This window comes from Fusarium coffeatum (assembly GCF_003316985.1).
Source record: "Fusarium coffeatum strain FIESC_28 chromosome Unknown BRIP53273_contig_195, whole genome shotgun sequence".
Classification (NCBI taxonomy): domain Eukaryota; kingdom Fungi; phylum Ascomycota; class Sordariomycetes; order Hypocreales; family Nectriaceae; genus Fusarium; species Fusarium coffeatum.
Genome location: NW_022157988.1, coordinates 181,619 through 194,796, shown reverse-complemented (window position 1 = coordinate 194,796; position 13,178 = coordinate 181,619). Strand labels below are relative to the sequence as shown.

The 13,178-nt window shown below is 47.9% G+C and overlaps 3 protein-coding genes across 3 annotated transcripts; 2 read left to right on the top strand and 1 right to left on the bottom strand.

Moving 5' to 3' along the window:
• Positions 1-863: 863 nt before the first annotated feature.
• FIESC28_08430 (uncharacterized protein) lies at positions 864-2,776 on the top strand (the record flags this gene model as incomplete). Its single annotated transcript, XM_031162568.1, has 5 exons — positions 864-1,331; positions 1,377-1,504; positions 1,556-1,681; positions 1,732-1,815; positions 1,870-2,776. 5 exons carry the CDS (start codon positions 864-866, stop codon positions 2,774-2,776), a joined length of 1,713 nt encoding a protein of 570 aa, XP_031013428.1.
• Positions 2,777-3,657: 881 nt separating this feature from the next.
• Positions 3,658-8,557, top strand: FIESC28_08429 (uncharacterized protein; the record flags this gene model as incomplete). The annotated part of the gene is made up of 7 exons (XM_031162567.1): positions 3,658-3,916; positions 4,102-5,708; positions 6,144-6,323; positions 6,386-7,096; positions 7,147-7,463; positions 7,513-7,860; positions 7,945-8,557. 7 exons carry the CDS (start codon positions 3,658-3,660, stop codon positions 8,555-8,557), a joined length of 4,035 nt encoding a protein of 1,344 aa, XP_031013427.1.
• A 538-nt stretch (positions 8,558-9,095) lies between these two features.
• Positions 9,096-11,990, bottom strand: FIESC28_08428 (uncharacterized protein; the record flags this gene model as incomplete). The annotated part of the gene is made up of 3 exons (XM_031162566.1): positions 9,096-10,861; positions 11,213-11,484; positions 11,545-11,990. The coding sequence occupies 3 exons, from the start codon at positions 11,988-11,990 to the stop codon at positions 9,096-9,098; spliced, it is 2,484 nt and encodes an 827-aa protein (XP_031013426.1).
• Positions 11,991-13,178: the final 1,188 nt, after the last annotated feature.

The window sequence follows — 13,178 nt, the reverse complement described above, 5'->3', positions numbered from 1 at the left end:
AACGTGGTAAATAAAAAGCAACGATGAAAAAAAGGTTGATCTGATGTCTGGAAGTTCGTGATTCCGATGCAAGGGCGTTTGGCCGTTTTCCCAGCAACGCACAATTAATTGGTTTGTGACACTGACGATCTTTTCGTCTGTCTCACTAACCCCTCGCATAAGAAGCCCATCACCTATCAATCACCTCATAGACCAGGACGAACTCGAAAGAAGTAGCAAACCGAGAAAAAAAAAAAGCAGGGGATCGGCAAGAACTGGTCTGTTCGCGAGAAAAGTAATCTCGGGGTCGGTCCTGTCAGTGTTGTGATGCCCTACCGTAAGCACCACCCATCAATTAATTCCGAACTGCGGGTTGACCAATCGGGACTTGCAAGGGTTTGTGCGTCAAGGGTTGGAGACCATTGCAGTTAAGATCATCGTGGTCGGGAAGAGATCGACTGACCCTGGCACTAGTGATCTGAAGTCCCGGGAGCCAAGTCTGGGTTGATGTGCAAGGGATAAGCCCGTCACATTCACTCAGAGCCACTCTTCTTCTCTTTCTCTCTCTTGCATTCAATCTTGTCTTGCCTTTTACTCCCAGTCACTCTCTACTGCAAGAAATCTCTTATACGTTCCCTGTCTGCTTTAGCGTCATCATGGATTAGAGAGACACGGACACTCTTCTGTGATACATAACACCTCGTCATCTCCTCCATTTGTTTCTCCCCCTCCCAAGTTTAAGTACCTGTCGTACTTGCTACGACGTGCATTTCTTCAAACCCACGTTCCTTAAAGACAACCTATATCAACAACCATTATACCAGACCATCAATCATATTTCCTTTTATCGATTTCTACAACTACCAATTTTCATTACCGCCAGAATGGCATACTCTTCCACGCCACAGCCCAACCTAGATGGGCTGGGCATCTTCTGGATCATCTGGACCTTCATCTGGACTTTTATCGTCGCAGGAGGCATGATCTTCCTCTGGCGCCGTCGCGACATGCCCATGCTCCGAATTCGAGACCTTCCGCTTTCTTTCGTCGCTATTATAATGCTCCACCTCTACTGGGGCGCCGTCCAGACCGGTTACGTTTATTTCCCGCTGTTTACTCCTGAGGGAGAATATTGGATCATGGGCTTGTACTTTCCTTTCGGTATCGCACTGTTTCATGCGAGCAATAGTCGCTTTTTGCATGTTGCGAAACAGCAGAAGGAGTTGTTTGCGCCGGATGAGAAGACTGAGACGAAAACTCGCGCCAGGCCGGGGAGTTTATTGGGACGCTTTCAACGATTGGATTATACCAGGAAGATTCTTGTCACAATTGGTGCGGGCATGGCTATTCAGGTATGTCAATCACGGAGGAACATGGGATGAAGCTAACAGGATCAGCTTATCCTTACTATCATCATGTGGTGCATCTCCAAAAAGTTCCATCACAGCTGGGGTGTCGCAGGCACAGAAGTCCATCCCGGCACCAAGGAATACGAAAAGTCTCAGATGGGTAAGGGCTGGGAATGGTAAGCATACTCTCCCACTACAACATCCCCTATCCTAACTAACTCTTCCAGGTGGCCTTCTGTATTCTGGCAATTCGTCTGGGCATGGATCGTCGCCCCTTACATCCTCTGGCAAGCCCGCCATGTCAACGACACCCAGGGATGGCGCACCCAAACCATCGCCTGCTGCATCGCCAAGTACGTCCCTTCTCCCTTAGATCCAAGACTCCACTCTAACCAAGACACAGTCTTCATGCAACCCCTATGTGGCTCGTCGCCTTGTACGTGCCAGCCATGGAACCCGTCAACGCATACTGGATTCCTCCTCAATGGTACGCCACCTCCCCTTAACTTCAAACAAGACATAAACTGACCACCTGTCACAGGCTCGCCATTTCCATCATGGCTATTGAGATCTTTACTATCTTCTGGCCCTGCTGGGAAGTCATCCAGCACAACACCCTCCGCCAAGAAACTCTTGACTCCATTGCTAAATGGCAGCTCAACAAAAAGGCTGTCACCCATGGTGCTCGCTCCGTCGCAACAGGGTCCACAACCGTCGCTGCCTCCGCCCTTACATCCTGGTCCAAAGACGGCTCCGTGAAGAGCAGCGGTGGTGAAAGTATCCTCACCATGGAAGCACTCGAGCATGTCCTCGAGCGCAACCCCGAACCTCTCCAGCAATTCTCCGCTCTTCGCGATTTCTCTGGTGAGAACATTGCGTTCTTGAGAGCTGTCGCTGAGTGGAAGTCTTCTCTTCCTCCTTCTGTTCGCGATCCTGAGAAGATCAAGGAACCTGCTGTGCAAGAACTTGTTCGCGAGCGATTCAACAGTGCTCTGCGCATTTATACCGGCTACATTAGCTCGCGCGACGCTGAGTTTCAGATCAATTTGTCGTCCCAACAGCAGCGCAAGCTTGAAACTGTTTTTGAGAACTCTGCGCGCATTCTTTTCGGAGAGAAGGGCAGTGTTGATCCAGCCCTACCATTCGAGACATTCCAGATGACCACCACCGCCAACAAAGTCAAGTCCTCCGGCGCATCATCGCATGGATCCGAAACAGGTATCATGGGGGCAGATCTCGCCAACGACTCTGGAAGTCAGAGCGATAAGGCTCTTTACTGGGGTGACATCCCCGAAGGCTTTGACGCGACCATCTTTGACGACTCTGAGGGTCATATTAAATATCTTGTGTTGACTAACACTTGGCCCAAGTTCGTCAAGGACCGAAGATGTTCTCTTGACTCCAATGATACCCTTGAGGCTGGCAATGGAATTCCTGCTGGTCGATAAGATTGGAAATGGGGATTGGATAATTATGGAGTTTTGATGATTACAAGTGATTCCCACGTATAACCGTTCACTTTTATGGGATGGCTTCCTATGTATTTAATGTAACTATGACTTATTGTCAATTATTCTGAACAATGAATGCTGAGTTTTCATGAATTTTAAGTGCTGTCAATTGAATTGCATACATCTGTCCTGCGCATTGTGAATCCCGACACATCAAACGCCACAACGCTGAGCCGAGTGCTAGTCTGGCGAGTTTACAGGGCTAGCCTCAGGGCACCCGTCTGCTAATTCAACCTCGTTTAGCGATCGGACTCGCCAGTGTAACATGGACCCGACCCCTGGGGTTCCAGCGCCATGGCGCCCACGGTATTTGAACTTTGTTTCTCGGTGAGAGTATAATCCATGTCAAAGGTTATCATGCAACGCAATTCCTGACAATCTCCGCGATAGCCAGTCGTATTCATCCGCGATGGGTATGTAGATAGAGTTTCGTTAGTGAGATCTCAGTAATTTTATTGTCCTTGCTCGAGCCTTGTTGATCTCATAGGCGAGTTCTTCTGATGAAGCATTGACGGCCATAAGAATGCCTCACCTGAGTAGGCGTACTCGGAGGAGGGACATAAATAGAATCAGGCTCCAAGCTCCACTTCATCACTGGCTAGTGAATGTGTGGCTGAATTGCGTTGCTGTCATTGCGGTTTCGAATGGTGTTGAGGCCGCCCTGCTGATGCTCGTGATATGGATAACATTATGGATGGGATGGCAACCCCTCTTTCAGAGCCTGATTTCTTAACTGTGAAAAGCAATAAGATTGACCAGCACCAATATCCCGGTGAGATTGGTTTGCAGAAAGTCTCAGCAGAAGATGTTAGCTCAAGATGTCCTCAACCAAATACAACCGCATCTCCAACGTTGAAGAGGCGCCGGATGTAGCTTCCGAGTCCAATGTTACCTTCGTCGAAGATCCTAACGAAGCAACAAATCTGTGGAGGCCAGTCTACAAGCGAAGCCAGCCGGTGGTATCGGGAGAAGCGCCACTTGCTCGCACCATCTCTGAAGAGCCGAAGCGAAAGAAAGTTGCTCTGCCTTGTCGCAAATCCACTTCCTCGTCCTCCTCTGTTACTTTGACCAAAGTCGGTCAGACTCGTTACCTGTCTTGAGACTTCAAACCGTCGCGACATTTGGTCCTACACTATTTCCCATCGCCTATGCCGTGTCGCTAGCGAATCTTCTCAAAACATTCTCCCAATGGACCCTAGAACGTGGGGTAACGGTTTTGGACCTTCATTATCTTCAAAGCAGTCGAACTGTGTTCAGCGCAGTCTCTACAGCTGTCAAGACAAGAGTCTTGTCATATATGACCTTGCCTATTATCGTCCTCTGGCTTCTGCCGCCGCTTGGTGGTCAGGCCTCTCTACGTGCCGTTACTCAAGGACCTCAGACTACAGAGTCACGATGGTACGGCCGGTTTCTGGATACTACTGGGTCTTGGTCAGATCGAGGCCTTGTTGATCCAGGTGGAGAATCAAGGTTATCTGCCATCAACGATGCATTCAAATCTGCTATATCAAGTCCCCCAAGAATGAAGAGTGCATCTTCCGATGCCCACGGCAATGTTAAGATTCCAATGATTGAGTCTCTCATTCACTCTAATATTTCTCGCGATCATAACGGATGGTATGCCGTAAAAGGCCACGAAGACCTCGAGTATTCCTCCCTGTCTGGGCTCCCGATTCGGTCGATCAATCAGACAAATGCACCCATCAACTATATATTCACTATGGCTACTTCCTACCTTTCTGTGCAATGTGAGATCTTCGACCACTCCCCCATGGCTGGTGGAAGATGGTACCCTCATGCGAGGGCCGCGGAGAAAGTCGACAGGGAGGTTGAGAGAACAACCTACTTCGAGGGAAAAGAAAGGAAATATAATGAAACCCGTGGGTTCAAAAGAAGGAAGTACTTTAACGGTGATGGACTTGTCCTGAAGCTTTGGCGTGGCTTCGTGGAGCTCTGGTCTATTGATCCAAAACGGCCTCTAGGATTTGAGTTCGAGTCCTTCCATGGAGAAGGCGTCACAAAGGCTAGTTGCGGAGTGAATACAACCCACGTCGAAGCGAACATATCATGCTGGAGAAAGGAATGCACGGTTGATCATATTCGGCACGGGCAAAGGGTCGACAGCGATTATCTGACAGTCTTTCATCGCCCTGAAGCGATGGACCACGGTTTCTTTGCTTCATTTGTCAATGCAACAAGTGATAATTTGGGCTCGCAAATGAGAGACGATTTTATCCGCCCCTCGCCTCTTGAATGCTACCTCATCAATCCGAGCTTCCCTTATGCCTGGACAGCACCTTCGGCTTGGACAGCATTCGCCCAATGTGCCACTGATCGCAATAAGCCACCTTATATGTGGGATATTAACGACGCATTATTGTCACAGCGTATGACGCAACTTCTCAACACCTTTTGGATAAATGGACTTGCCCCGTACATTAACTCTGGAGAAATCCTGCTCATACCTGGAGTCAATGGTCTCAGGTTACCAGTGGACAAGAAACAATATCCAGGCGTCGACACTCAAGGTTGGATGGTTCCTGATTATCAAGTGATGCGTGTTGACTTTGTATGGCTTGTGGTACTCTTCTTTTCTTCAACCATCATGCTGCTGGCTGCTATTGGGGCAGTCATATTTGGGGTATTGAGGCGAGGTCCTGAGTCACTGGAGTATATCGCGAGTCTGCTCAAAGACAACAGGAACATAAATGTCGAGGGATTGGGGTCATCGGTGATGGAAGAAGATGATTTGACGAGGTTTATGAAGGATGTCGTTTTGTGTCTTGGTGACGTGAGGCCTGATGAAGATAATGGATATTTGGCAATTACTACGTCTAGTGATGCGGGCCAGTTGGGCAGACAAGCGCCCGTCAGACTGTATTGTTGATGAGGACGATTATCTTGATTTAATAATATCAATGATTACTGATACCCTAGAGTACATATGATGGCACTCTATCTGGCAACCTACTGTACACATTGGCCTCTGAGGCCTAGAGCGCCAAAATGAGGGCAGACTAGAGCTGACATAAAGTCTCAAAGTTAATTGCTTCCTGGGGGTCTCAGCAAGCAGGTTTTCTGATACCCAGACGGCCCTGTAATATGCTTCCATTAGTGCCGTCATTAATTATCATGTGACACCGATGTAAATTTGCCGGCACCAACGCCGCGACGTTTGATTGGTCAAGATAATGCTTCTGACAAATCAACTCACCTTTCATCCCTTGCGGGGTTTGAGAAAGGCGAACACCTGAGACCTCAATCATAAACTCGACTGACATATCGTAGTAGCTAAGTCCTCTAGCGAACCAATCTAGATATCAACGAGGAGAAGATGAGTGAAGCTACTGGCTGCAGGAATCTAAGGCCATTAGTGCCTCGAGGCCAAGCCCCTGTTCCACCGCTATCGACAGCTCTGCTTCCGAAAAGAATACGCCCAGTGACCGGTGTCGCCTGCGATTCATGCCGCCTTCGAAAGACAAAGGTAAAATGTTTCTTCTTTTTTTTCTTTTTTCGCGATTGGGACTATGACTGATGACGTCACAGTGCAACGGCCTCCGTCCCCTGTGTTCACCATGTAAAGCCCGTGGGCTGCAATGCTCCTACGCGACAGAGCCCTCCGAGACGCGTCTCTCTGCCATGAAAAGAAAGCATGATGAGCTACAAAAGCAGGTGGAGGAAGGAGAAACATCAAAGTCCAATCTCCAACAGCTCTTCGATGCCATGCGCGACCGTGATGAGGGGGACGCCGCCACCATCATGACGCGTATCAGGACTGGCCAAGATCCCGGCACAATATTGCGCCATCTTGATACTGGGGATCTGCTACTCCAACTACACCTTGTTCCCGAAACAAGGTTCCGAAACAGCTTTCCTTCCGCGTTTCGTATACCTACGAGATTACAGTCTTTGGGCAATCTATATTTTCAATCTCCGGTATATGAGGCTACGTTGATGGAACACTCACCAGAGCGCACCGACACGATCGAACTACATGATCGATTCAGACCGCAGTATCTGAGACCGTATGCTGCAGCTGAACTGATAGAGCCAAGGATCAACTTAGTAAAGCCTTCGAATTGGACAACCGTGTTGACCGATGATACACTGATGAGGAATATGTTGCGATTCTATTTTCGACAGGAGCACCAGTCCCTCCCCTTCTTTCACAAAGACTACTTCTTGGATGATATGCTCAATGGGTCTGAGGATTTCTGTTCACCTCTTTTGGTGAATGCTGTATTAGCCGAATGTTGTGTGAGTCTTTGTCCTGTATGATACCAAGATCTGGAGCTGACTCCTCTCAGAGCTTTTGTCCAGAACCGTTACATCGTCTAGATTACTGGAAGCCATCAAGCCTCAGATACCGATTCTTGGCTGAAGCTCGGAGGCTCTGGGATCTGGAACAGAGTGAAGAGCCACGAATCACAACCCTTCAAGCAGCCATGGTCTTGAATCCGGTATACAACATGAGCTCCATGGAAAGTACGGGTTTGTCTTTCAGTGGGCAAGCAATTGCTTTGAGTTACAATTTGGGTTTATTCAAGCCACTATCTCCACAGCTAGATGAACGAACAAGACACGTGTATACTTTCACGGCCTGGTGTTTATACTATTGGATTAGGTAAACAACGATCCGGCCTATGGTAAACAGTTAGCTGACAATGATCAAGCATCCAGTATTATACATATGTCCAACCTCCAGCTTTCCATCAACCACCGCAAACTCCTCTTCCGGACCCGGAGACGCAGGCTGAATGGTACGGAGACGTCGTTTTTAAATATCCAGGGTCGCGCGCCGTGACCTCGTTGGACTTTGCTCGACTATTCAAAGCGAGATGTGACCTGTTGCAGATTGCGAATCAAGTATCCGCCCATCTATACCAGGCAAAGAATGGAGACGGGCAATTTTCGTGTGAAGGCCTGCTAGGGCTTTTAGAACGCTATCGAGACTGGTTCTCTCATTTACCACCGTCCCTCGAACCACGGTATATTGTATATCCAGTTGAACTACAGCTTCAGTACGTCATGCTATTCTCCATTTCTCTAGCTAATCACTCTTTGTTTCTATGTCCATGTTACTTGAGTACCTGCTAACAACACAGTCTCCAATACCACACCTTTATAATAAATGTATGCGAGTTTCTTGTCTCGCAGAAGAAACCAACGCTGGCCTTAGAAGCGAAAAGGAGAGTCACTCAAACATTGACAGAGTCCCGTAATGGATTCGAGAGTATCATGCTGCTGTTCTACCTCCGCCATGGATACGCTATGCAAGACCGAATTATGACGCAGTATCTCTCTATCCTGGCCTATATGTCACTGAAGCAGCTACAAGACCCAGTGTCGCAACAAGAGGTGCAAGAGAACCGCGGTATCCTGAATATTGCAGCCAGAGGAGTCAATGTCCAGAGTGGATATTACTACCTTACGCACCTGGTGTCGGTAGTCTTGCAGGGTGAGATGAATCCAGAGGATCTTGTCTTGTTGCAGCAGTCCACAACTGAAAGACAAGAAAGCAAATCAACCGAGCATGCCCGGGCGCAACATGACCGGACTCAGGATCCGATCAAAGTCGTTTTCATAAAAGACCGACGATTAGGGGATCTTGTTAAGAGGTATTCGGCAGTAAACCTGCAAGATCATAAGCCAAACCCTACGCCCCTGGAATCTGGATTAGGAAGCCTTGAGGTCGAAGCATACAAAGAATATAGCTAGTCCTATCGGTGGAACGCCAAGGTTTCTCACCATCTCAGGTCAAGGTTTCACGCAATATATTTGGAAGTGGCCTTTTGATATTATGTTTCTATCATGGCAGTCTCAATCTATCGGTAATATGTAAAGAGGGATATCGACAATCGCTAAGAGCAATATTGAAGGTGAGATAATGAGAGGCTTCATGCCACCCTAGATGAGTAATTGGATACCGCTAGTTCAGTATTCTAAGCTTTAGGCGACAATTCGTTACAAGCCATTCATCCATCGGCGGACAGTCAGTGTCTACGCGGACTTTCCATGGGGCTATAATGTCAAGAGGGCTAAGAAACGGAGTGGACATCTGTTGCCCTGGGGTCGAAGCTCCCTTTCTTTACCTCAACGAAGGTATTGCCACGAGTTATCTCAGGGAGATGTCCACTGGTTCATAGTATCAGGGCGGAAGGTTGCTTGAATCCAGCTGTTTCTTCTACCTTTCTTTTGTCAATGAACCAGCATGGCTTGCGCTTGAAATGAAATTAGGTTATATATGTCTGCATACTTAACCCAAGGGCATAGGAATAGTGGCTATTAACAGATGCCGTCGGAATCGATCACCCATGCTCATCTTCATTGTTAATAGCCTTCTCACTTCATTCCAGTACTCTTCAGGTCCTATCTGACTTAAGAAGCTCATATCATCAAGTTCTATAGAATCCAGGTAGTAGAGTTCCTGCCCAACGGCAACTGCGTTATCGTTTGGAATGCGTCCCCGGATAGGTGCGCCAGAGTCCAACAGAGCCTCAACGAGCCGCAAGCGTGATTGCCAACACACTGGCGGAATATCACTACCATAACGTCCCAGTGACCTCGGGCCAAAGATCGCGCCACTGAGCAAAGACACACGATACTTGTTCTGTACAAGGAGATCCGGACTCTTCTTCACTTGAGCCATTACGTATGGGTGCACCGAAAAGTGGGCAACCAGAGCCGTGAAACAACCCTGCGCACTGCTTTCATCCCAGTCCGGAGGCAAAGACCAGTGCCCTACCTCATATTCATCGACTCTGATCGTGTCTGTTGCTGACTGGTTGGGGTTTCCTCGATATCTGGCACGGGTCGGTAGGATGCTCTTGAGCCGTCGGGACAGATTGGGCTTGGTTTTGGCCATTGGCTCCGCAGAGCGCGGATTGCATGGTCTATCCATGGCCGTTGCGATTTGGTCCAAAGTATCCCGTGTCATTTCTAGCTCTTGGAGGAGCGCGGGGGTTGGAACAGAAGACTCTGAGATCAGTGAGGCGTAATAAAAAATGTTGAATAGTCCCCTATAGTAATAAGACCATTCTTCGGATTGAGCGGTGTTTGTGGAAGTGTTGGCTTCAAAGGCTTGCCATTCTTGGTCTAATCTTGCGCGATGACCCTTCATTAGGAGGAGCCTGGTGTTGACATGTTCGGACAAGTGAGAGGATATGACAGGTACCACCTCAGGTAACGATAGCCATTGGGAGACGCTTCTGTGATGGAATATAACGATGTTGTACCTTGAAACTTCCACCATGCCTCGAGTGGAGCTATTCAAGCGTCTCTTAATTACACTCTCCATGGATGCCCAAGCTTTCTTATCATTGGCATTCACGGGTTTGCTTTCTTCAATATACCACAGCTCGTAGGACTTGAGCGGGTGGATAGCGGCTTGTAGTAGGCTGAAGTATAACGCGGCGCTTTTCGCTTCCTCTGGATCCGCGGATCCATAAATCTTAGTGTAGAGATTCGTCATATCGGTCGGCAAGTCGTTCAGGATGGAGCTGATGTCATATATGCTCTTGCCCTTTTTTAAGGCTGACATAAGCTCCTTGACAACAATATAGACCCAGAGGAAGACACCATCTGCCTTCTCAAGCAAATCATGGCGTAACGATTCTGTTACACCGGGCGACAGCGTTTGCCAATCCCTGAAGGCATGACTTGTGTTAAAGTGCCCATTGAGGTAGGCCTGAATATCTGGGGCCGTGAGAGTTTGCATAGTCAGGGTGGGATACTGATCAAATGCATCCTTGAAATCAGTCCAAGGCCGGCTTCCGACACAAAGCTTGATGCGAAACCTTGCAACAATGTCCTTGATCCAAAGGATTAGAGTGGAAAGCTTCCCGTCAAACTCATCGAGACCGTCAATAAACAAGACCAATCTCAGTGAGGAGCTGTTCAATGAAGCTAGGTTTTGAAATGTTTCTTGTAGTTCCTCCCAGCTCCACTCGGGAACTGGACCCTCCCAGCCGCGAAGGGCATTGTATGCTGCCCACCGACGAGTCGACACCTTCTCGATAAGGTCTGGCCTCAGTGTGAACGCCTTCCATAGCAAAGTCCTTACAAAGCCCTATCTAGAATGCTGCAACTCCTCCGTCGTGGCCTCCCAGAAGTAAAAATAACAAAAAAGAAGAGGCAGTTCGCCGGCCCATTTTTGTAAATGTTGAATTGTTGATTCGTGATGAACAAGATATTTCATCAATGTGGACTTGCCCGACCCAGCCTTGCCTGTGATCCAATAGAGCAAGCTCCGATCTTCTTCCATCCAGGCAGTGAATCCAGTTGAACCGTTGGGGTCGAGTATCCATTCGTATGTCGATTCATATGTCTCTGAAATTGCTTTATCTCTTGATTCAATGGATCTGAACCACAGACTGTTGATAATGCTCTGTTGAACTAAACGTGCGACCTCGTCTGAAGAGATTTTCTCAAATTCATGCATATGATCCCGGTCTGGTCTCCAATCCGCTTTCCACAGCTCTCTGAATAGCATACTGCGCTCGCTTGAACCATTAGAACTGGTGTAAGAAGTTGTCTGGAGTAGGTGCTCGTTGAGTTGGTCAACCTTCCGATCTGTGTCCTTGACACTTGCAATAACGGCGGCCAGGCTCTCTTGCCTCGACTTGCCATGTATCTGTTCGTCTTCCCTGGATATGGTTTCAGCCGAGAACGGTAATGCTACATGCTCTTCACTCTTAGTGACTTACCAAAGAGACATGAGGACTGCCATCGTCATTTCCGACTGTACCTCTCTCAGACGACGATCCAGGTCATTCATCTTGCTTTGCGACCATATCGATCTGAATGCGGTCGCGATGCTGCTTATTGCGTAGTCAAACTTTGTGTTTCCTCTCGCTTGAAGGCCTCGAAGTGCCTGCTGCAGCTCATTCTGCATTTCAGTACAGCGCCCACAGATGTTGACTAGCCTTTTGTCAGACATGGTGCGAGATGATTCGGGACAACTCTCTAAGGACGTTGATATATGACCTCCGACGGTGTTCAGGTCATCTGCAATGCTACCAAGCCTAACGACCTGAGAAGTAGCTCCAGAAGGAGATTTGTATACGTCTCGCGCGTCATTTAAAAGAGTGCGACTGAACTCTACGAAGGTGATAACGGTACCAGCAACCTGAAAAGCTGTAATAGGATCCATTTCGTAGATTGAACGCCGGATAAAACAAAAGAAAGGAAAATGTAGAATCAGATCAGGCTGCGAAGGTAAACTGCTTACCGAATAACGTGACTTTGCCTGAACAGGGTTGGATGGCCATGACTGGCTAGAAATTAGTGAGTTGCATATAGCCATCCTAATTGGAAGGTTGGCTTGGTGCAACAATAATCTCGTATCTAGCATTTCCAGAAACAGGTACCAGCATCGACCACGTCCTTCTTATCTCATCATAATAATCCAGGACCTAGCGCCTAAAGAAGATATCTACAGACAATCAGTAATACAACTTCCCTTCAACTGGCATGGTAACATCCTGCTGTTCTAATCCAAATGCTAAGTGACCAACTCCATCATCTTCTCTTCCATTTGAAACCTCTCCCCATTTAACCTTTTCGAGCGACATTGCGTGCAGGACTGTCAAGTCTATATCATTCGAGGCCTGGGCGTCGAACCGATTGGCATTGGTTTGTAACTCCTCTATATCTTCATTGTTATCAGCCACAAGCATCGCCTCCATAGAGGCCCTTGCTGAATTGGGTGTTGATGTAGTGGTTTTGATCGGTACACAGTGGCAAGCAGCTGAGATGACCATGGAGTTATATCCCCCATGGGTCGTGTTCAGTGGCAACCGGTATCTATAAATAGTGAAAGGAATGGATGCTGTTAGTAACGACACTATAAGAGCAACTAATATGGCGACGGTGGAGTACTGTAAGCCACGGCCTGTCGCAACATTTCCGTACGGCATGTCAGGACTGTTATCTAGACAAGAGATTAACAGGCGTACGAGTGATCGTCAAATTGTCTACTTACATGTATAATTGCTAACGTAGAGGCAATTGGAATATAACCAGTGAAGTAACGCACTAGTGGAAAGTAACGGGATTGACCAACGATAAGGCAGCTGAAGCCGATATGTAGAGCGCTGATTGCCTGACGGGCTCGTTACTCGAAGTGAACGAAAGCCGGTACTGTACCGAGCCCATTCGTACTCAACCACCATCCGGGTTATAAGCCCGTTCAGTGACAAATAACAGATCGAAAGAAGGAGTTGTGGAATATTAGCGATGACGGTAAGTCCTATTAATGATTCTGATGGTATCGCTCCTGGCGAGACTGCGCCATTGTAGTTATGGTGCTGAAAATAACTATCTTGACTAGATAGTCTGT